Source organism: Denticeps clupeoides, chromosome 1, assembly GCF_900700375.1.
Source record: "Denticeps clupeoides chromosome 1, fDenClu1.1, whole genome shotgun sequence".
In the NCBI taxonomy this organism is placed as follows: domain Eukaryota; kingdom Metazoa; phylum Chordata; class Actinopteri; order Clupeiformes; family Denticipitidae; genus Denticeps; species Denticeps clupeoides.
Window position 1 is genome coordinate 7,619,446 of NC_041707.1, and position 24,627 is coordinate 7,644,072.

Consider the following 24,627-nt stretch of genomic DNA (forward strand, 5'->3'; position numbering starts at 1 on the left):
CCTGTAGAATTGAAGAAGAACTCCACACTTCATGGACAACCTTTTCTTCTATGGCCATGTGTGGATCTCCTTATTTCACAAAAGGTTTGTGCCTCGGCTAATTTGAGCTTGAGAAGCACTGGGTTTTTTTGCTCACTGCGATAATAAAGACTGACATTTACAGCATTTATCAGACTCCCTTATCCAGATCGACTTACAATCAGTATTTACAGGGACAGTACCCCCCGGAGCAACTTTGGGTTAAGTGCCTTGCACACTAAACAATGGTAGTAAGTGGGATTCGAACCTGGGTCTTCTGGCTCATAGGCGAGTGTGTTACCCCAAGGCTACTACCACCCTAGACTTCTTTCTAAGTCGCCAAACAGTCAACGCACACGGATCTCCGGTGACTGGAAAGTTGGCGTCCGAGAAGTAAAACGCCAACATGGGCGACGACGGGAACACGTCCCTCTCCGCGCAGAGAGCGCCCTCCCAACATGGCGACACCTCTTCCAGGGACGTCATGGCCAGCGTCCACCGTACAAACATATAACGCGAACGAAAACAGAAGTTCCACTTTACACGTATACTTCACGCGAGCAGGGAAATCACACGTCTAACGAGACCAGTTTACCATAGAGACAAAAGTGAACAAACACGTCGGCGGAGGTCGGCATTCTCACGTGGAGCGCCGCACCGTGGGTCGGCGGCGCGCATGCGCAATGGCGGGCGACGCGCCACCGCCGGAGCTGTGACGTACGATACGCCAGCACGCACGTTTTCCTCTGGTTGGGTGAGACGCACGGAGCAATGATGTCTGCGAGGGGGGAGCGAGAGAAAGGGCGACCAAGGAATCGGCGGAAAGACGAAGCGACGTCGTCCTGCGAAAGGTAACCGTGCTGTCTGGTTGTGCGGACGACTGTGTTTACGCAGCTCGGCCAAGCCAGACCTACCCCCCCCCCACGAGTGGAGAGTGTGGGCGAAAAAGCCACGAAAGGACGCCCTGCTGGCTGTCCATCGTGCTGGATGCGGGTCAGGAGCATGCGGGTTTCGGTGCGGCGGGGCCTGCTGGGCCGGTCCATCACATGCGGCGAAGGCCTCGGCCATTTTTTCCTTTTTTGATCGACGTTTTGCACCCCTGGAGTCCACATCTCACACGCGGCCAACAAACCGGGTACTTTCTTAAACACGTAGTCGGTAGTTGGAAGTAAATCCGACGCCGTCCGCAGTCAGGAAAAGTTGCAACGCGGTAGGCCTGGATGACAACAAGCCGACGACTACTTAGTAATGTCCACGCGGGATTGGATGTCTGGCGTCGCCGTAACCTTTCGTTTTAATATCAACCTAAATAATCTTTATCGCAGTGTCCTGACGGGTGTATGGTTTTTTTTAGCATATCTTTTGAAATGTGGTAAAAGTGGCCAAACACAACATGTATTGTTCAGTAGTAATACAATTGGTACTGAGTGGTAGTAGCATAGTAGGTAACACACTTGCCTATGAACCAGAAGACCCAGGTTCAATTCCCACTTACTACCATTGTGTCCCTGAGCAAGACACTTAACCCTAAGTTGCTCAAGGGGGGGGACTGTCCCTGTCACTACTGATTGCAAGTCGCTCTGGAGAAGGGCGTCTGATAAATGTTGTAAATGTACATTTGCAGCAATTGTGTAGAAGTATTATTACCTGATAGTTATCAATATTGGTGAATATAACATTTTTGGTCCCCTGTTAAGAAAAGTTCACCATGTGAGATTATTTAACATTAATACGAGTTTCCCTCGCCTGTCTATGGTCCTGCAGTGGATAAAAATGCCGATTGGTGTAAAGAGTGCTTTGGCCGTTCTGCGGCAGCTCAGACTGTCTGATCTGGAATTCGTCCTCTTTCGTCGTCATTAGGGGAAAGGTTACCTCCCCTTTCTCATGCTTTGTAAACCCAGAGAAGATGAAATAAGATCAACACCCCCCCCAACTTCACTGTCATGTAGGGCTGAATCGATTATTCGAATAACTAATGATTCGATTCCAAAAATGTTAGAGGAAAATTCTTTGGCTCGAGGCTTCATTTAATTCGTCACCAAAATCCATCTATTATCATATGTCTATCATATTTTTCTCTTTATTCTCTGATGGGCTATAGCAGGGGGTACACCCCTTTTTCCTTTTTTTAATTAAAGTAAAACTAAGGACAAATAGGCCAACCTATGTTTCATAGTTTTTTTTCCATGTACATCATGAATGTTTCACAGAAAGGTTGATTAAATGGGCTTAGTTTTGGAGCCAGTAACCCAAAGGTTTTAAGCTTTGATCTAATAAAAAAATACTTTTTTTTTCGTCAGGAATAACAGCCAAATGCTTGCTCATTTTAAGAAGATTTTCATGTTGATTAATCGATGAAAAAACCGACAGAATACTCTATACCAAAAATATTTGATAGTTGCAGCCCTACTGTCATGTCCTGAAAATGGGTGAAGCATTTCAGTTGCTCAGTGATTGGATGTAAGAATGCACAAATGTTTTTTTTTTTTTTTTGTTCCATGACACGAGACCCTGAAGAACCAGTGGGTTAATTGAAAAATTTTCTGACTTCCTGTTTGTGCCGGATTTTCCACTCACTTCTATAGGCCGCTTTCCTCCTCGTCCCGCCTCTCTCCTCCTCATTAGCATTTAAAGCTACAGACTCTCATTGTGTGCCTGGATAACAGTGGCTGTAATTCTGCACCAAGGCTGCATTTCAGAAAGTGGCTTCAGATACAGCATTAGGGGAAACAAAAAAATTCATAATATGGGTCCTTTAAACTTTAGTGTGGCCAAAGGATTGAGGCAGTTCACAACTGACTCATATTTCCACGCTTTTGTACTTTTACTTATTTTGGAGTTGCTGACCACATCCACAACTGAAAAATAGGTAACCAGTTCCACTAAGCATAACCGTGTTAATTTATACTACCAAAAGAATGCGAGATTGGTCTTGGGATCACGCTGACTGGATTTCATTAAAAGAGTATAATGCTACATTTTTTTTGTTTGGGCCAAACTTTTCACATTGGATCCTTAGTTAAACTGGACAAAGTATGCAGACCAAAGAAATTCCTGTAAAATGATCTGATAAAATGAGTCCCTAATAAGACAATACAAATATGCTAATTTATGTCAAACATGTTCTCTCTAATGTGAAACGTACTCTAGCCCAACGCTGTGGTAATATTAGTAACCTGTAGCTAGTGGTCTGGAGAAATCTCTTTTTGTAACAATGGTGACTTGATGAGACAAAGCACTGTAAGGACACGGTTGGCTCAGTTAAAAAAAATACAGTGTAAGCAGAAGACGAAGATGTGCCTTTTGTTCGTTGTCAGGACTGTGATATTATAATCTGAGCTAAAAGGTTTGGAGGTTGAGTGCAGACGCACCCTTTTTGAATGGATGCATTTCAGCTTAAGTAGTTTACTTCTTTAATGCTGCTACTACAAAGTGGAATTTGTTTATTTGCAATTAATTTCCCTGTAATTGTTTATTAATTGTATGACAAAGATAGTCAGTTGTTGATGATTCGTCGTTTTGTCAAATTGGTCACTTTACATATGTTTTTCCTTTTCATTGGGCTCTACTTTCAATCGGTCACAACAGTTTGAAGCTTTTTCATCTGTTTGTTAGTAGATAATACAGATAACTAACAAATAAGTCTTTATCGTGAAAAGAAATGAACTACCATTTTTATTGGTGTGAAATTAAGATTGTGTTGTAGGCAACAGAAATAAACCATGTTTTTATGATTAGTATTTTAATAGGGAGGAGCCAGAAGAGATCATGCTTGTTTAATCTATTTATTGTAAATGTAAATCTTACCTAACGGGTAAGGAAGCAACCCATAATCAGAAGGTTGCCGGTTCGATGTGGAATGAGTTTGGGGCAGTGGTGCCCTAGCGGTTAAGGAAGCGGCCCCGTAATCAGAAGGTTGCTGGTTTGAATCCTGATCCGCAAAGTACTGTCCCCACATACTGCTCCCCGGGCTCCTGTCATGGCTGCCCACTGCTCACCAAGGGTGAAGGTTAAAAGCAAAGGACACATTTCGTTGTGTGCACTGTGGTGCGCTGTGTATCACAATGACAATCATTTCACTTTCACACACTGCTCCCTGGGCACTTTTCATGGCTGATTGGTTAAAAGCAGAGGACACATGTGCTGTGCTGCACTTCACTTAATTTTCACTTCTACGTTGCACTCAGCACCAGTTTGAAAATAGTGCCCTTTGCCTCTGTAAGAACACTTATCGGTAAAGGATATTGTCTCTTTTCATTAAAAAGCCAAAACCTCGTTTTTAATGATCAGTTTGATGATTATTGTGGTTGTAGAGCTAAGATGTTACAACCATTGAATGACACCTGTAAACTTATTTGTTCTTCCTTTGGTTTTTGTTCAAGGATGGTGGTTTGTTCAAGAGACCAGCTGAGGTAGAACACACAGGAAGACCTTCAGATGTTCTCCACAATCTCATGGCCACCCAAAAGAAGCAGGCAATAATGGTGCTTCAAGAGGAGGGGGCAACAGCCCCAGTTGTAGCTCCAGCCACTGCTACATATCCAGCGTTCTTTGTTGTTATCAATCCAGGTCAGGCCAGTGAAGGTGGCCAGGGTCAGAATGACCTGCTGACCTCAAAGGGTTTAGAAATCTCAGTGAACTCACCCGTAGGAATAAGGGCAACAGGCTCTCATCCAGTCACCTCCACTGTCCCCCCAGAGGCTAATTCCAGCCAGCATGCAGAGCTGCTGCCTCCAGAAAGGACGTGCAAGGGCATCTCGGTCACTCTGGACAACAATAACATGTGGAATGAGTTCTTTCGCTGCACGACGGAGATGATCCTGACCAAGCAAGGGAGGCGTATGTTCCCCTATTGTCGCTTTCGTCTCTCTGGAATGGAACCGTTCCAGAACTACATGCTGGTCATGGACATCACTCCAATGGACAATTTCCGTTATAAGTGGACTGATCGGCACTGGGAGCCGAATGGGAAGGCAGAGCGTCATATCCCAGGACGAATGTTTGTCCACCCTGACTCTCCCTCATCTGGTCACCGCTGGATGCAGAACCCCATATCCTTCTATAAACTTAAGCTGACCAACAATCCCTTGGACCAAGAGGGCCACATTATATTACACTCAATGCAGCGGTATCTGCCACGGTTGCACGTGGTCCCTGCCGACATGCTGACAGATATGTCACAACTGGATGGGCCAGATGTGGTGACGTTCAGTTTTCCTCAAACTGAGTTTTTTGCAGTCACTGCATACCAGAACCTGAGCATCACGCAGCTCAAGATTGACTATAACCCCTTCGCAAAGGGTTTCCGTGAAGATGCCACAAACCTTCGCACTTTGCCCAGACTAGGATGCCTCAGTGCTGAACGTGAAAAGCCCAACAAGGAGCAACACGGTGCTGTAGGAGGAACAAGAAGCTCAGTTGAGAGAGGTCTTCAAGCGCTCTTTGCGAAGAAGGGGGGCTTTGATGTGAAACCACCAGGTGACAGATTTCAATCTGATAACAAGACTGATAAAAGGTAAGTTTCAGAGAGTTCTGTAGCACCGTGAGGGTGTGACACTCACACACACACACAAAAAAAAAGTTTTTTTTTTGTTTGTTTTTTTTATAAAATCATTTCACATTATTGTTACCATGCAAAGTATTGGCAAAAGTTTTTTGATCCGTGATATTGATAGGGCTAATACTGAGAAACTGAACGTTAATGCTTTAAAATGAATGTTTTGGTTACATGGTGTTGAAATGTGAGTTAGCTCGTCTTGTCAGTTTTAAATAGGCAGTTTCTCCACTGGAGGAAATGAAGTGGTTTCTTCAAAAGAGTCAGTCTGTTCATTTTGCAAATCCCATTCTCTTTCAGTGCTGTGAAACGAAGACCAGGCACTATATCAGAACTGTTTCAGGATGGGCCACTTAAGATGAAGAAGGCGAGCAAAGAGACAGTGATAGTCCACGAAACAGAAAGTGCAGGAGATACAAATCTGGAAGTGGCTTCTTCAAAGACATCTTATAAAGACATTGAAAGAGGGCACGAAAAGGTTGGCAAGAACCCAGGAATCGGTGGACAACTCAGTGAGGATTCCCATACTGAAGCTGTTGTACCTGTTTCCATAGAAGATAAGCAAGCTTCCCTGATGCAAACCACCCCAACCCCAGACAATTGTGACTTGAAAGCTGCTGCTGTGTCGTCTGAGAATGACATTCGACCTCAAAATAAGGATGCATCCACTAAGCATGCAGAACCTGCTACTCTACCCCTTCTTGCTCTGTTTCTTCAGCAGCTCAAGGCAAAAACGAAGCCTTTTGTAAAGTCCAAACCTAAACCTGACAGCATGAGCTGTACTCCAGACTCGGTCCAGGCCTCTAATCCTTCTCCCCCGGTTTCAGGGACGTTACCTCAGTTACCTGAAAAGTCACCTGCATGTTGTGTTGAAAATACACCTTCTTGTGTACTGTCAACAGACTGTGCCTCTAAAACACAGTCACTGGAACCTTATGCCGCTTCCTCTGAAACCTGTGTTGCATCATCCCACCTTTCTACAGCTGACATTAACTCTCCACCAACATGCACTGAACTGTCTTTGAAGGCCAGGAGCGACTCATCCACACTACAACCAAATTCCACCGTCAACTTGTCTACCAACTCCGCGCCATTTTCACCTTGCACTTTTCCTGACTCAGAAATTTTACGTACCAATCACCCAGATGTATTATCCCAATCCACATCATTCCATGACCTTTCCATTCGGAGCCCTTCTCCCTTGTCTGATGCAGAGCCTTTGGAACCCATTGGTATTAATTTAGATGCTCCTGTGAGCAATGAGGGTGACGAACGTGCCCCACAATCCAGATGTCAACAGCGGCCAGGCAGCCAGTCTGGTGGAAGCAAGCGGTCAATGAAGTGTAAGAAGAGGAGGAAAACAGACAGACATGATGAACTTCAAGCCGTTGGAGGTCTCACTGATGTCAAAATGCAGCCAAATCTGGAAGATGTTGAGGGCCAACTGTTTGTTTCCTTCACATCTAAGGTAAAATAATAATTTTATGTTTGGTGTGGTTTTAATGTGTTTAATGCATTTTTCTTATATCCTTCATTACAGGAAGCTCTTGTTGTTCACCTTGGAGATGATGTAAGGGAAGAAGAAACACTGCCACCACAGAAATCCGAACAAGCAGGTAGTTAACGTGATTGCATTAATGAGAAATGGTTGAAGGATCTGTCAAGGACAGATCTCTGCAAAACTTTGGACATTTCAATATATCAGTGTAAATTAAATCATTCTTCTTTTCTTTATTTCATATTACAGCTGAAATCCCAGAGTCCATCCAAGAGAGGATATCTGAATGTGAAAAGTCTCTCCTTCAAGACTTGAAAGTTATGAAACACAAACAAGTTATCCATCCAGTACTACAGGAAGGTAATCATGCACATACTAATCATGCATGCCAGTGATGCTCATTTAGCCTCATTTTTTAATGTACGTAGGAACTCCACATCACCACCGTCGCTGTCTTTTCTCTGAGTGAGGCTCTGGTGTAGGATTTTCAAAAGTGGTTAAAATGATCAATCTATTAACATGTTTGAGAGATTTGCGCTGATGTTCATGCAGGCGAGTACAAGAGTTACCCCGTGCCATTATGGGAAATGTTGCAATCAAGAATGAAGGGAATGACTTTTGCTTTGCCATTAATTATTTCTGTGATTTTCTTTTTTTTTTTTTTTTTAAGTTGGATTGAAGTTGAACTTACTTGACATCTCACTGGAAATTGACCTGCAGTATCTAGGCGTCCAACTGCCTATTCCCCCATTTGTAGAAGGCTCAGGGCCCGGTGAGAGTTTGGTTTATGTAGCGTTTTCTGATGTACCACTTCCAGGCGTGTGTGCACATTGTAACTTCCTGTCTCTCTCGATGGTGTAGTCCCTTTTGTTTCTAGGACAGGGAAGACTACAGATTTCACTAAAATCAAAGGCTGGAGAGAGAAATTTGTTGCACCGGAATCGTCCAAACCTTCACAATCGGAGGGTAAGGTTTAACTGATTAATGGTTTTGTAAAGACTATCAATTATTTGTAGCTTACCATAAAAAAGTGACAATTTGGCAGGTTCAACTGTTCCTTTAATGTTTGCAATTAACATGTCAACGGACTATTTTATTTATTTTGTAGGAAGCTCTGACAGCGGTTTAAAAAATCGCTCTGCTTTCTGCAGCGACATGCTGGATGAGTATCTGGCCCTTGAAGGCAAACTGATTGATGAGCGAGCAGCGAGCTTATCCTGCACATCCATTCCGACTGTGGCCTACCAGATGCCGACCAAGAGCACCAGCTATGTGCGCACGCTTGACAGTGTTCTGAAGAAACAGACGCCCACTGAACCAGCCCCTCCGCCCTCATCCTGCACAGCGCTTGCTTCTCCACGTAAAATACCAAAAACATTCCGCGAGCTTAAAGAAATCCAAAAGCCGAGGCACAGCAGGCTCAAGAAACTCAACAAGAGTAGCACTGCAGAAGGAGCCACCTCTCCTGCACAGTGTCCCAAATCTGGCAAGCTGTCATCGGCTTTAGCGGTAACGCCAACCGCTGCTGTTCCTCACAGACGCAAAAAGGCAGCACATACTTCAGACACCCCAACTTTACCCGCCCCAAAGCTTGACGAGCCGAGGAGACTAGAGCGTGTTAATGAAGACAGAAAGTCGGACCAGCCTGGCGCTGCCCGCAGCACTGAGCTCTCTGTTGGCATGTCTAAGAGACTGGTGAAACTCATGGAAGTGGAGGAAGGTGCGGTGTGGGAGGGAAGGGAGCGCCCTTTTATCACAGAAGAACGAGCAGCACTTGCCTTAGCATCCTTTGCTACTTCACAGGTAATACTTTTTTTTTTTTAAGGTCTTAAGTTTGAGCATTTAGTTTGAAGTGGGATTTTTTTTTTTCCTGTCTATCAGGATGAAATAAAGCATAATGTGGCTTCTCTGAGTGTCCTGAAGCGCAGAGCCCCACCCTGTCTCAGTGCCCACTGTAGGCTGGGCTGTGTGTGCGCCAGCCTGGTTCACGAGAGACACCACAGCCACTGTGGGAAGCCAGAATGCATGCTGGGGTGCAGCTGTCTCCGACACAAGGTGGTGTTGGTCAAAAACCTGACTGTGTTGGAAAAAGTGGAGGATGAGGAGGATCCTGGGCCTCCGGAGTCGGTGGCGCTGGATGCGACGTCATCCAGTGTCAAAAGACAGAAAAGGAGCCAGAAGGCCTATGGTGAGAGTACAAGTACAGCCACACATTCCATGTGCATTCATGGTTGGTTTTGCATCTTTTAGGATTTATTGCTTTTTGTTCTCTTAGTACTGACTGACCATGATGGGAAACCGGAGCCAGTCACTCGTGTGAGAAATCTGTGGAACCGTAATGAAGATGAGGATGATCCGGAGCTGCTACTGGCACCTCCCCCAGTTTACCTGTCATATGCTAGACCAATGCAATATAACACTGAAGTAAGAGAAGTTAATAACAGTCTTTAGGGTACATTTGCGGAAAAAAAAATGTTAATCTGTAATGGCAATGTTTGGTTTAATCATTATATGATAATATCGGTATGTATATTTATATTACCGGATACATATTGATAACTAGCAGGATTGTCAATTTTTTATTTGTTTGTTACATTGCGTTTTTCCTTCAGATGGAGGATGGCAAATTTAAAAAGGAGGACACTATGACTTGTGCTCGTGTACGGCCCATGTTTACTGGAAATTCTCGGAGAAAGGTGAGACAAAAGCTTTTTTGATCTATACCTTTGCTGGTGTTCTTGGCAAACACATGTTCTTTCATTGTAGGAAGATGATACCTGCTTGGAATCAGGAGATTCAGCAGAAGGTGAGTGTTTCCATCCCCTTTACTCAACACAAGCTTGACTGTTCTGAATTTAAAAGTACAGAAAATCTATAAAATCTGGGATCTGTTTAAAGTGGGGTGCTAAAACTCATTCCAAAAACCCTGGTATGGAATTGTATTGCTTTTCTGTTTTCCTACCTGTTTCCCATGTTTTATTACACATTCTTCAGTAGTGCTGTTTCTTTACAATTTAATTCTTCTCACGCTTTTTGTACTATAAGCCCTATTTTGCAGTGTGTGCACCAGGGAACACTATTTCAATCCTGTGTGTACTTGTACAAGGCTGGGCTGGCAGTAACAAATCTTAAATGTATTATTTCATGTGTCAGATGTGGAGCCTGGGCAGTGTGTCTCTGGGCCCTCTAAGCGGCTGGAAGTCATTTCGGATTGCAGTTGGGAGCAGCCGACAGACAAGAACTGTGTTTTGCGCGTACTGTGTGAGCACATGGCACAGGACCGTCTGAAGAGCCCGTTCTGGGTCGGCAAGTACCGCATCCAACCCATATCACAGTTGGTCAGCCAGGAGGAACAGGGCCCTTGTGTCAACTACAAGGTGTGCATCTCAAAGCCCCAAATCAGCTTGCTGAAGCACAAACTTCAGCCCAAGGAAAGCCAGACAGAGCCGCCAGAGCAGAGAACTGAGCAGGAAACGGAGAACACCACCAAAAAAACCAAGGTGAAGTTGAAGTCTGCTCTACAGCCAGAGTCGGGACTGCCTTTCATGTGTGGGGTCTCCCAGGCTGGCCTGCTCATTGCAGAAAAGATGTCTGGAGACCTCAGCAAGCCTCCGGTTACAGTAAGTTTCCAAATCCTAGCAGTCTTATTGAGTGGTTATGGTGTACCAGATGCTGGATTTAAAAAATAAAAACAATCATAAAAGTATAGATTGTCCAATATGAACATTCATATATTAAATGAAATACCTTGGCGTCTCAGAAAATCAAGAATGTCCATTTATGAACTTGCTTTTAAAACTTCTCTTTATACCCTATGTTCAGCTTAATGGCAAATCCTACTCCCAAGCAAAGCTACAGCTGGGTCAAATGGGTGCACTGCACCCAGCCAATAGACTGGCTGCCTACATCACAGGCAGGTTGAGGTCCACCACTTCTCAAGCAGCATCGAACACTCAAAAGGAATGTCCCTCAGCAACCACATCTACTTCCACTGTTTCCGTGGTTAAAATTAACCCCAGACCTGCAGGTAAGATCATCTTGTCTCTTTATCGCTTTAACTTTCCAATAGAGGTTTGTGCTGTTTGTTGAAGACATATCGAGGGCCAGCAATTGCAGCAGCATGTGCATGTTCTGTTGAAAGTTTCTTCCAAAAAATAGAATAAAGTCAGTCATTTTCCAAACATAGGTTGGTTGGTTTTGATTATTGATTGTTTTGACTGAATCAGTAACATTTTCACAACAGACTTTCATTGTTATTACCTGCAAAAAAATCAACTCTGGAAATGCTTGGTTTGTTTTGTCATGTACATTGAACAGCCATAACATTAACATTGTGATTGCATTGTGAACATTTATGTGATTTTAATATAAGTAATTATTTGGGAAAATATAATACTTTGTTTTTGTTAGTCGCCAAACACAACTTTTTTTTTTTTTTTTTTATACCCATCTGTTTGTAAGATCAAGCTTTAAGCCTGTACTCATTTTTACAGATGGCACCTCATCTACAAAGACTGTGAAAGTAGTTCCGAACCAGAAGATGGTTGTGTATTCATTGCCAGTGAGTAAGGGAGGCCAGCCCGTTTCCACATCCACCCCTTCCAGAATTTTATTCCAACCAGTGCGGACGCCCACTGGGAACACCCTTTTCCGGAACCCTAGTGGCCAGTTGGTGCATCTTGTGCCTCTGAGCCAACTGCGAGCCATCAACCCGAACCTAGTGCTTCAGGATAACAGTGAGTATGAATTCTTGTAAGATACTCCCCAACACTGTATATTAGTATTTTAATGCTTTCATTACATTGTAATATTTTCTTGTCCCCCAGAAGCATATGTCCAGATACCAAAAGTAGATGGCTCTGGATCATCCACTGTCCCAATCTTGAGTACCCTCTCATTAGCTCTAAAGAAAGCATCTGAAACAAGTTTGAGTCCTGCTGCTGCTGCCACTACCACCACCACTGGTATCTCAGCGATCATCACATCTCCAGTCAAATCCTCTCTTAGCACCCCTGCTGCCACAGACATGGGGACCACAGAAGTTAATTCCACTGTTAACTCTCCATCCCAAGCCTCCAGAACGGTGGCCCGTCCAGTCACCTCTGACATTATCCAAGCTATTTTGAATGCGGCTCCAAGGCTAACAAGTCTAGGTGCTTCTCAGGTACCACAGAGTTCTATATGTGCTGGGGGGAAACCAGCATTAGCCACACCAGGAAATGGCACTTCCACCACATCGGAAAGTTCTAATACTTCTGGACACCTGAGCGCTGAAAATGTGGTCTCCTCAGACCACAGCTATACAAGTGCACAAAAAGGTGAGCAGAATAGTGAACCTGGAGCACCTGTTGACAATGAGGTTTCAACATCATCTGACTCAGTCCAGAACCCAAGAACTAAACCCAAAGCAGCTAGCAGACATACATCAGAACTGTTTGAAGAGATGTTTGATCTAGCGCCCCTGAGCTCGGAGGGGTCTGAGGACGAGATGGAGTCACAGAACTCGGACATGTCTGAGGAGTCTGAAGATTCTGTATTCATCATCAGTGTAAGATGACATGACAGCCACCAGCAAATATACATTCACACATTATCATGCAAAATGTGTATCTTTACAAAATTTAAGGATCTTAATGACTGGATTTAGGAGATAAAATTATATTTTTCATAGAAAGAACTTCACAATTTTGAAAAATAGGATTTACAATTTGAAAAAAACTTAGTTATTTTAAAGATATTCACACTTTTCAGAATAGACATATTTAATTAATACATATACCTAAAAAATATTCAGATAAATTGGTATTAGTTTGTACCATGCATGAAGCCTGTTCATATAAGAATATGCCAGTAATCCCAAAAGTATTGTTTGCAGAAGGTTTGTACTTCAAAGCATACCTCTGTCACCATTTTTTCCAGGACTCAGAAGATGAGGACAGAGGTGGGAATGAAGAAAATACATCAGTAGATGTTGAGACAGTGGATGAGTGGACTGTTCACAACACTAAAGTGTAAGAAGCGTCCAAGAACTGCTTTCTAATTAAGGGCCATGATTAAATAGAGACATGTATGGCATTAACCAGACACCCTTATCCAGAGCAATTTGCAATCAGTTACACGGACAGTCCCCCTGGAGACGTGTCTTGCTCATGGGATACAATGGTAGTAAGTGGGGTTTGAACCTGTGACAGTGGTCTTTTGGTGTGTTATGCTGACCAAATCATCGTCAGTTTGACTGTGTCTCAGTTTTTTTTACTTGACCTGTCTGTATGCCATTATAATATTTCTGTTCACCAGATACAATTTTTGTTGTTTCCCAAAGACCCAAAGAGAATATTTTGAAGCGCGAATCCAGAAGTCTCACAGAACACTCCATACAAGAGCGGAAACGTCGAGTACAGATGCGACAGTGCTTTGATCAACTCAGAAAGGCTGTAAAGCTCAACAATCCCAGAAGTTCCAAGATCAAAATAATACAAGCGGTAAGAGAGACATGTTCAAGACCCACAGAAATTATAGTAATGGTTATTGTCTATGAGACTATTTTGATTGCTTTGTAAATTAAATCTAATGATGTTTGCTTAGAACTGTCTTTAAACATAAGACTACACACAAGCTGACATTTTAAAAAGTGAAGTGATTGTCACATGTGATACACAGCAGCACACGGTGCACACAGTGAAATTTGTCCTCTGCATTTAACCCATCACCCTGAGTGAGCAGTGTACAGCCATGACAGGTGCCCGGGGAGCAGTGTGTGGGGACGGTGCTTTGCTCAGTGGCACCTTGGCGGGTTGGGATTCGAACCGGCAACCTTCTGATTACGGGGCCGCTTCCTTAACCACTAGGCCACCACTGCCCCATTTTATGCGACATGTTTTATGCAACATGTACAGAATTTATTAATAATGACACTGATTATAATATTTTTCTGATTCTGTCTTTTTGCAGGCCACCAAAACAATCCGTTCACTTCATTTTGATGCTAACTGCTTGTCTATTGAGATGGAAATGCAGACCAAACTGCAAGCAGCTTATCTGAACAAGATCACACTGGCCTCTGGTAAGGGCCATTTTCTTTCATCTTCTTTACTCTATATTTTAAGTAAGTATACATGAAGAATTTGTCTTCTGGACAAATTTAGTTTACATTTTTAACCCAATATTGGCATTTAACCCAATTTTTGCCATTATGGCAGGAGTATTTAAAGGTGTTAAGGAGAGCTGGCAGATCAGCCAAAATGAATATAGGAATGTTGTATATTAAAATCAGTTGGTTTTATTCACAGGAAAGTCTGTGGAAATGATTAAGAAGAAGCTTAATGAAATTATCAAGATGGACAAGCAGTTGCAGACCAGGAGAAAATTGTTGAAGAAGCCAAAGGCAGCACGCAAACCCCCAGCTCCAATTCCAGCACCTCCACACCCTCCACTTTCTGTGCCAGTTTCATCACCAGCACCCCGGAAAGCCCAGATCACCGTCCAATCCCCTCCTGTACAAAAATCCCCCCAGCCCTGCCCCGTTGTTGTGGAGGAAAGTCATAGGACATTTCCCATCAACCTCAGCAGAAGGACTGAACAACCGCCTATGCCCACAGGTCAGTGCAGCAACAAATTTTATTTCTCATTACAAAAAGAGCATTATTTTTCTTCAGAACCAGTGTCACCAGCGTTCAGTACAATACTTTGCCAGCAAATCTTTACACTTAGTAACCCTTTGCCCATCATGCACTCCACTTCAGGCTCTGCTGGGCACCCGTATGCAAAACCAGGTGTGCCCACCATTCTTTTGGGTTTAAATCAAACCCCCCAAAAGTATATAATATTGATAAATCTTGTGATGTGTTTCAGGTGTTGCTTCAGTGACTATTACCATCCCTGCAGTATCACAGCCGGTGCAGGTGTCTATGCCTCTGATGCAGAATGATGCCAGGCTTCAGAACCAGGAACCAGGTAGCTACAGGTTTCTTTACTCTGAATATAAAGATGTGTGTGAAATATTGTATGTGACTATTTTTTATTTAATTTTATTTTAATCTTTCAGCAAATGTCACCATTCCCACGATACTAAATGTGAAATCTTTGGTCTCACCTGAGAAGAACCCAGTGACTGTTAATACACATAAGACTCAGCCCCTACATGAGTGCCCTGCTACATCCACACCCACAGTCCCCGTTCCCGAGGCCAAACAAGTAGAAGAAGTGAAAGCATTGGAGGAACCCTTACCCTACCTGAGAACCAGTAAAAAGGAGTCTCTGGCCGAGCCTACTGCTGTTGATTCTTGCCAGGAGAAAGAGAAGGATGCTGACGACGAGGGAGAATGTGACGATCCACTGATGTCGCTGCTTGATGAAATTTGCAACCTCAACGATCAGCTGAGCAATGACTCGAGTCTGCTCTCGGTCACCCCGTCCAAGCTGGGAGAGTCACTAGCAGGCATCGACCAGGACGATGACCACTCCCTCAGTCCCTTACTCTTCAGTCTGAATGATGACCAGTTGCAGACCCCCACCTCGTTTCCCAGAGGTGACTTGATCAAACCACCGGCTCCAACGCCCGCACCGGTCAGGGTGAATTGTGGGCCTGCTCTGTGGACAAAAATGATGCCTAATGGACACAGTAACCCCAACCCCACGGCTGAAGTCAAAGTGGATGCACTGGCCCCACCCCCTCTGCTCCAGATGAAGGCAGGCACACTTGCCATGATATCGGACTCAAATGGGTGGTCTAAAGAGAGCGAGGTGTCATGGAGGCCAATGCCCAAACTCGCTCCATTGGGGTTAAAGACTGCTGCCCAGACTAATGTTAAACCAGGAAGCAATTCGTCCTCATAGTTCTGTCTTGTGTTCTTTTCCTAGCCAATCAGGGATGTACTTATTTATGTCTATAAAAGGAGGACTTTTATTTGTGTGTGTGTGTGTGTGTCTACACAACAAGCACTACCTGCTGTGCCTATCTGCTTTAACCCAAAGATGTAAAAAGGAAAAAAAATTAATCTGTATTCAATAATGTGGTTGTGTGTTTCTCTATCAAGCTGTTGGTCTTATTTTAAGGACTGAATAGGATATGCAATATATGAATCACTCTACTATAACTTTTCAGCTCAGTTAACTGTAAATAGCTGTGGCCCCTTTTGCTCATGGAGGAGGGGCCATCTTCCTTGTCTCTCTTCCTTATGGGAATTTATTAACATTTAAAATGTCCTTTCCCTTGAGCCAATTTTTCTGTATTTTGAAAAAATGCACAATTTAGACAGTCATGGTTAGGGTTCAACACTAATTAAAAGGGGATGGTGGACCTTGTTAGTAATTCACTCAAATTATGATTTAAAAATTGGTTTGCGGTCTCAATATCATTGAGATACTTTAAACTGTCTTTTTGTCAAGACTTTATGTATTGTTTTAATTTGTGTTAAATCTGTAAAGCAAAAAGGAATTTTTAGGTTTGGGCTCAAAATTTCAGATTCCTGGAGTGCTGGGAAAGTTCTTACAATCATTGCTGCCTTTAGAAGACCATGCTTTGTAGACCATAATCTAGAGAACTCCCAGTTGAAATTTAATGTAAGGCAGCATGTATTCAGATTTAATGCAATGTAAAGGGCGTGCAGAACTACTGAAATTTTGTGGTGTACATACTAAACCTAGACTGTTGCCTGTAGTTCTGTCCTGTTCTGACTTTTTTTTTATATAGTGTGGAGATAAAAAAATATATGGTGTAAATTTTGTTCTTGTGCAATGCAAACTTTTTTTTCTTAAGAGAAACGAACCTCCTGTAAATTAAGGTAGTTTACTGCCTTTTTTTTTTTTAAGTAAGGAAATATTTTTCTAAGATGTGCATATCCAGTTCATGTTTATATTCAGAATGTCCTGAAACAGATCAGAAATCACCTTGAGACTGAATTAAAAACTAAATGTGGAAATGACCTGACCTTTCTTTCTCTAACTAGTAATGGCCTTCATGTGCCAGTCCCTCAGCGATATTTATCTTGACCTTTCAAGTCAACCCCTGGGAAGGTGTGTTAATTGAAATAATGGTGGCTATTGAAATTATTGCATGTTGGGTGATCTTTTGTTATCAATTTCCCAAAGGTCCTGTTACTGAGGTCCAGGGTTCGTAAACAAGACCTAAAGGGAATTGGCGTAGTTTGGAGAACCATACATAAAGGAGTCTGAAGAGTGGGGTGGCTGCGGTGCCAGTGTTGGGTCGTGCTGAATACTTTTGTTGTGAATGAAAGATATACCGGTTATTTGATTTGTATTTTTGTGTCCATGAAATGCATGTAGTCTTTTTCATTGTGTTTGTATGTTACTTACGTGTACTGAACGTTTGAAGTGGTTCTAGTATTTTTCTCTTGAGGGGAAAAAAAAATTCCAGCTTGGATCTCAATTATGAGCAACCACACAACTTCAAGAAACTGCACCGACGCCCCCATCGACTTAACGCTGCCATTTGTGCCGACTGTGGACTGCTTGGCCAACCGCAAATACATCGGCAGCATCTTACCCCCCTTATTCTACATTCTGTCCCTGCTGGGCACCATCGGGAATCTGTGCAGCCTGCGCGTGTGTCTTCGGCCCTCTCGCCCCTGGAGCATCGGGTCTGTCGGGATGCTGAACATTGCCCTGTGCGACTTGGCTTACCTCGTCTCCATGGTCCCCTGGGCGGTGTGCATGAGTGCCGACTACGACTGGACCATGGGTTATCCGCTCTGCATCGTGGTCAAGGTCCTCTATTTTGTCGGCTTGACGTCCAGCACCTTGTTCATCTCCGCTGTCAGCATCGATCGCTACCTGGCCATCACGTACCCGATAGCGTTGAGGATGGTCCGTACCCCCCGCAATTCTGCACTCGTGTCCTTGCTTCTGTGGGCCGTAACGGGCGTGCTTGTTTACCTGAACTATCCGAACATTGTTTACCTGCATAATCGGGACGTCCCCATCTGCGGGGTGGTGGTGGTGTCCAGTTTTAATTCTGTGGATGCCACCTACAACCTCCTCTCCTACTACTCCTTACAGGTTTCCTTACCCCTTCTGCTGGTCGTCCCATCATATATAAAGATCATGGCTCGCGTGAAGCAGCTGCGGAAGCAGTGGGGTCCAGGGAGCGTCCAGGGCCGTGACAAGGCTCTCTGGCTGATATATCTGTGTGTTGCCAATTTCCTCATGTGCTGGGTGCCAGGACAGCTGCTGGACATCATCTCTTGCGTAGTCTTTTTCACTGTGGATGACTGCACGAACACGTGCAAGGTGGCCAACATTGTGAATGTGCTGGTGGAGGCCTCGCAGTTGCTAAGTTCTTTAAACGCATGTCTGGACCCCTTCCTTTTTCACATGAACCATGATCTGGGAGAGGTGGCGTGGAAGGCTTGGGCGTGGTCGATGCACTGGGGAAGCAAGTGGTCATGCTGGTGCAACAAGGAGGATTTGAGAAGTCCCCCGGTTGAGACTTAGTGTGCGGAGACTCACCCACAATACAAATGCAGAAGCACTGAACATCTTATAATCACGTTTCGTATAAGTGTGGATGGTTTTGTGTTGAATCAACACTTTATGCCTTTTGATCCAACCTTAATTTACTTTTATGTAAACTTTTGTTCTTGTTTCTCATAAATGAAGAATTTTCATTTATGAAGACATTTGTGTAGGATTCCAAATTCAAAACCTTCTACATTTGTTATTACCACTGAAGTGGGAAAAAGGTCATTGTATAGTCAACGAATTATTTAACCAGCTGGTTTATGTAGGATATAAGAATGATATAAATAAATGGTCACTATCAGGTGTAAATGTGTTGTGTATAACTGTGATGTCATAACCGCAGTATGATCGCTTACTGAGAGATTTTAAGATGTGCAAACATTTTGAATGTTAAATAAGATGTTGCAATAACATGTACAGTACAGTCCAGTCCAAAAGTTTAAACACACCTTCTCTGTTTTCTTTATTTTCATGACCATTTACATTGGCAGATTCTCACTGAAGGCATCAATACTATGAATGAACACATGTGGAGTTATGTACTTAACAAAAAAATGTGAAATAACTAAAAACATGTTTTATATTCTAGTTTCTTCAAAATAGCCGTCCTTTGCTCTGATTACTGCTTTGCACACTCTTGACCTCTTGAAGCTCATCGAGAGAATGCCGTCACCTGAAATGGTTTTCCAACAGTCTTGAAGGAGTTCCCAGAGGTGTTTAGCACTTGTTGGCCCCTTTGCCTTCACTCTGCGGTCCAGCTCACCACAAACCATCTGGATTTGGTTCAGGTCCGGTGACTGTGGAGGCCAGGTCTCCCACTTTTTGTTAAGTACATAACTCCACATGTGTTCATTCATAGTTTTGATGCCTTCAGTGAGAATCTACCAATGTAAATGGTCATGGAAATAAAGAAAACACACTGAATGAGAAGGCGTGTTTAAACTTTTGGCCTGTACTGTATACCATAATTTTACATGTTGCGTTTATTTGATGAAAATCCCTTTTGTACCACTAGGCGGCGTCGCCGCTGCGTTTAATCCGTTCAAATTACCGCAGATTGGGTCATTCCGGTTTGACAGCGGCACATACTTAAAGACGAAGTCGTCAAATATTCGTAATACATTTTTGTGTTTCGGATATTATGAGCATATTAGTATATTATTACGTCTTCGCGTAATCTAAATATATGTGTCACTAAATTTAATTTGAACAGAAAACTTTGTTCCTTTTTAGATATTTACCGGTCCAAATATATTTGTTACCATGGTTCTAATTTTGAAATATGTTGAACATTAATATTGTGTGTTGTATATTATGTTAAACATCGATTGTCGTTGTTTGTTACGATAACTAGGTTAGTCAATTTCCCCAAGAGGTGTAAAAAAAAAAAACCCAGCTCGACCATGCTAGCTAGCTAACGCGTTAGCATCCTCGCTCTCTCTCCCGGCGCAGCAATGAACGCGTCAGCAGAGCGGGCAGCTAGCGGCTAACGCGGGGCGGCCGCCGTCACTCGCCCGTGGAGCGGGCTGCGGAGCGGACAGAGCAGCCGGGCCTCCCGACCGCCCGACCCTGCCCGAGAGAGGCCGAGGGGGGGTCTCCGCCGGGAAGCGACATGTCCCCGTCACAGCGGCCGAGGCAGAGCCGAAAAAACTTCCGATTCGGCGGGCGCGGGGCAGACGGTCTGAATGCCGCTCGATTTGTGTGATTTTTTTTTTTTTTTTTTTTTAAGATGACACCGTATTTTAATTTATTGACAACGACCGAATGCACTTTTTGCACCGCGCAGTTTGGACCGACGTGTTACCGTCACGTTGATGATTCGTAGGTCAAATCATTGACATACAGGCTACACACACACATACACACATAAAAAACACCAACAAGATGACGGCGGAAGGGTCCACGATTAAAAACCGGATTAAAAACCTGCTGCGCTCTCCGTCCATCAAACTGAGGAGGAACAAGCCGGGAACCAACAAAGAGAATCTCTCCAAAAAGGTAACGTTGGCCGGCAAGTGCCGGGCTGCCGGCGGGCTCTCCGGGTGAAACGTTCCCCGCACGAATCTGCGTTTTGCCGCATGGCCGGGACTGCGAGTGACGCTTCTGTTCCGCTCCGGCTTTTTTCTTCTTCTTTAGAAGCGTCATTTGTCGCAGGACCATCCGTGGTTTCCTGCCCCTGTGCGCGGCGTAATTAATTAATGATGCGCGGAAAGTAACGGCGGTACCGAGCCGGTACCGCGCCGGTACCGGTCACGAGGAGGGTCGCTGCACGTTTCCATCCATCCAAAAAAAACAAAACAGGAGAACCCGCACCTTTTGCGGAGCATAATGAAACCATCCGAATTAAATAATAAAAAAAAATCCTTGGTTATGATTTTTGTGAGTGAATATAACGTCAATGTCACCTTAAAGCTGTTTCAGGGGCCGATGGAATTAAATAAGTCCTTTTACACGGGTTCAGGTTTGAATATAAGTGTAAGTTGGTAAAAGTGTGTTTTTTTTTTTTTTTGTATTTGAGAGCATGTCCTCAGACAATAATTTGTTTTATGATCTCTGGACACGTGTGCTGAGCCCCGGCATGTCAGGTCTTGGTAGGAGACGTGCCAGAATAACCCGGGCTGGGCCGTACGAGCGGACGCACAACAAGTGAAAATAACGCAGAATACCGCGCCACATTTCTCCTGGACTTCCTCTGGCATTCCTCTCCGATTGCCTGTTTACACCCGAAGGGGCAGGGGCGATTGCACCTTCCTGTCAAAGCCCAGGGGCCTTCTGTCCCTGCTTCACCCGTTCGGACTAGGGCCTGTTGAATGCCTGTTGAGTGGCTGCATCTTTTTTTTTTATTTAACACCTTTCAAAAATGGTCATTTGTTAACCAAACAGGACCTTCATGTTACTTGCCATAATAGTGGAATTGTCTGTGGTTTCTGTTTTACTGTGTTCTATGTTGTCAGTATAAACACCATGCTGTGCGTAGATCACGTCTTCATGGGCCGCAGATTAAAATATAGTTAGAAGACTGTCTAATAACAATAAATTGGTCATATCGAATGTAGGTAATTATATATATATATATACACACACACACACAACTGTATTACATACTTTATTTGTGTGTAATATATATACATACATACATATATATATATATATACACACACACACACACACACACACACACACACACGTATATGCTCTACATGGCTATTCCAGACAAAGGAAGTGGAATTCACTGGAGTCTGTTTCAGACAAAGGAAGATGCTCTCGGAACGTGAACGTAATTCTAGCTGCTTTACCGGGGGGGGCTTTTGTGTTACAAAGTCTATCAAAGGCACCTTCTCCTTGTTTTGCCTCCAGTTTGCCGGTGGTAGATTCTCCAGAGATCCTCCAGAGGCTACCGTTCTGCCCCCAAACCGGAATACTGCAACGAAATACTCCATTCTGAACTCCATCATGAACTGCTAAAAACCAACAAGAAAAACGGCTTGTATGACGTACGAGCAGGGTTTTCTGTTGTTAGTCGGTTACAAATCGCCATGCCTCATTCAGTGTTGGGGTTTTGCCCTACCCCTCCTTCTTTATGTATGTAGAGCTCTTTGAAGTTCCCGTGGCTCGAGTTACAAAGAGGGCATCTGTGAGATCAACACAAAAACACTGAATGTATTTTTCAGTCACAGTTATCCGTTTCCCCAACATCAGGCTGAACAATTTAAAAAATGAAAAGGATGCATCATCAACACGATTGGAATCTCTCGGTTCTTTCAAACTGTACGAGAAAGCCGTGCAGGCGCGTGCCGAGCGGAGAGCTTGCTGGGGCGATGTGCAGGGGAAGCCAGAAGGATGCGTGCTGGTTTCGGAGGGTGTGTGTGTGTGTGTTTGTGTGTGTCAGTGATGGATGAGCGTTTTTGGCTCACACGGAGACACGCGCTGACGGGAGAAAATGTCCGGTGAGGGTTTCGGGGTTGGTGGGTCAACTTTCTGCCGATGTTGACTTCAGACGGGGCCTTGTGAGAAAAGGAGACGCTATAATCACCAAGGAGCAAAAGTAAGTGCTGATGTGCTTTTTTTTTTTTTTCCTGCTGAGGTGGGCACTGATTTGTGCAGCGCTTGTCAAGTGCATACGGTTTTTACGGACGCCGAAAGTTGATAAATCATCATCTTCCATTTTATTTCCAGCATTGTTTTTATCTTGTGTTTATGGAGTGGGAGATGCCACTGCTGCCACAACACAAAACTAAATCATATGTGACCATTAATATATATATATTTGAAGTGATACACAGCAGCACAGCACACGGTGCACACAGTGAAATTTGTCCTCTGCATTTAACCCATCACTCTGGGCAGCCATGACAGGCGCCCGGGTGTGGGGACGGTGTGTGGGGACGGGCTTCGCTCAGTGGCACCTCAGCGGCACCTCGGCGGATCGGGATTCGAACCGGCAACCTTCTGATTACCGGGCCACTTCCTTAACTGCTCGGCCACCACTGCCCCAAATATATATATATATATATATATATATATATATATATGTGTGTGTGTGTGTGTGTGTGTGTGTGTGTGTGTGTGTGTGTGTGTGTGTGTGTGTTTATTTATTTATTTTAAAACTTTTTACGTTTCACCAGCTAGTTAAAACATGGTGTCGCTGCTATTGCTAAAGTAAAGCCTCCCTTCACTGCATCAAAATTTTTATTTGCTTAAGGAAGTCAGGAACGTCTGTACTTTTGGGGCAACAATCACAGAGCATGAGCCTGATGCCCATGTGAACAGTGAAAGTGAATATGTCGAATATTGTTGGGGTCCAGCACAAACATGCAGTTGCACTCATGATGCATGTTTTACCTTTTAGGGTTTTACGCTGCATAATTTGATGTACACTTCTCCATGTCCTTCTGCAGGTGACTCTTGAGAAAGTCCTTGGGATCACCTCTCTGGGCAACCGTGCGCTGTCCTGTGACCCCCACTCCGGCCTGGTGGCCTACCCTGCAGGGTGAGTGACTTTGGGCTGGAAGAGAACAGGCAAACCCGCAAAAGAACTGACAATTTAACAGAGAGGCTCCTTCTGCTTCCCATGTACAGTGTGAAAGAAAAGTTCCCACTGACTGTGGGCAAAAAGAGGAAAGATCCCTGTTGTGGCAGATTTGAACAATTGCTTTAAAAAAAAAACAAAAAAAAAAGAATTAAAACTTTTACTCGTGGCAAGCCGGCCTTTTCAAAGATTAACAGGGTGCTTTCAGTTTGCCTCAAGAAAAGATGTTAACTTGGCCGTCCATGGCTGCTTTTTTCATTTGTTCGTTTTGAATGCAGTCATTCCTACTATAATTAAGTCCCTCTGTAGGGACAGTGAAAGTGAAGTGATTGTCACGTGATACACAGCACACAGTGCAACACAGTGAAATTTGTCCTCTGCATTTAACCCATCACCTTGAGTGAGCAGTGGGCGGCCATGACAGGCGCCCGGGGAGCAGTGTGTGGGGACGGTGTTTTTCTCCGTGGCACCTTGGCGGATCGGGATTCGAACCGGCAACCTTCTGATTACAGGGCCGCTTCCTTAACCGCTAGGCCACCACTGCCTCCAGTGCGAGATGCCTCAGACCTAACTGCCTCCGAGTTCGGCGCAAATCTTTCCCCGGCAGCAGAATGAACTAGGAGCCAAAAAGGCCAACAGCCACGTCTCAGCACCTGCAGCTGGTCCGTATTCGCCGAGGGAAATGATGTGGCGCGTAGAAAGGAAGTGCTCTTTCAGGAAAGCTGGATGAGATGCACACGAGTCCCCAAGTGTCTGGTAGTTAAATTGGTGTGACAGCACTGTCCACACATCCAGACGTCCTCGTCATCAGACTAAAGACAACTTGCTGGTGTCCTTTTAAACATTCTGGCTGTTTCACTCCCATTCTTTTACCCTTTTTTTCATGTTCACAATGGTGAGGGGTGTGTTTTTCTGTGTAATGGTTACCATGCAGACTTTCAAAGCTTTAGCACCTGCAATGGTACAATGGTATTGTGTAAGGGGTGCAGTATTTATGCACTGGGACTATGTAAAGAATTTATGGTACCCCGGTTTTAAAAGGCTATAGGT

The 24,627-nt window shown here is 44.0% G+C and overlaps 3 protein-coding genes across 5 annotated transcripts in view; all 3 read left to right on the forward strand.

Moving 5' to 3' along the window:
* Nucleotides 1-718: 718 nt before the first annotated feature.
* Nucleotides 719-16,990, forward strand: mgaa (MAX dimerization protein MGA a). Of its 3 annotated transcripts, none has more exons than XM_028987124.1 (23): nt 719-869; nt 4,401-5,533; nt 5,873-7,040; nt 7,113-7,188; nt 7,320-7,430; nt 7,741-7,842; nt 7,932-8,036; nt 8,179-8,873; nt 8,952-9,258; nt 9,346-9,494; nt 9,683-9,766; nt 9,837-9,876; nt 10,224-10,690; nt 10,893-11,097; nt 11,564-11,806; nt 11,897-12,618; nt 12,990-13,081; nt 13,393-13,552; nt 14,022-14,133; nt 14,360-14,668; nt 14,813-14,842; nt 14,922-15,023; nt 15,115-16,990. In XM_028987124.1, exons 2-23 carry the CDS (start codon nt 4,473-4,475, stop codon nt 15,903-15,905), a joined length of 7,131 nt encoding a protein of 2,376 aa, XP_028842957.1. In that variant the 5' UTR covers nt 719-869; nt 4,401-4,472; the 3' UTR covers nt 15,906-16,990. The 3 variants fall into 3 exon arrangements, with proteins under 3 accessions (XP_028842957.1, XP_028842966.1, XP_028842975.1); XM_028987133.1 differs by having other exon boundaries at nt 11,900-12,618; XM_028987142.1 differs by lacking the exon at nt 14,813-14,842.
* A 469-nt stretch (nt 16,991-17,459) lies between these two features.
* Nucleotides 17,460-18,521, forward strand: LOC114794989 (type-1 angiotensin II receptor-like). Its single transcript, XM_028987934.1, has one exon. The coding sequence runs from the start codon at nt 17,460-17,462 to the stop codon at nt 18,519-18,521; it is 1,062 nt and encodes a 353-aa protein (XP_028843767.1).
* A 1,496-nt stretch (nt 18,522-20,017) lies between these two features.
* Nucleotides 20,018-24,627, forward strand: part of mapkbp1 (mitogen-activated protein kinase binding protein 1) — a 35,329-nt gene continuing 30,719 nt past the window's right edge. The window contains 2 exon segments of the mRNA XM_028978172.1: nt 20,018-20,546; nt 23,447-23,538. Coding sequence (XP_028834005.1) covers nt 20,433-20,546; nt 23,447-23,538 — 206 coding nt within the window. The 5' untranslated portion in view covers nt 20,018-20,432.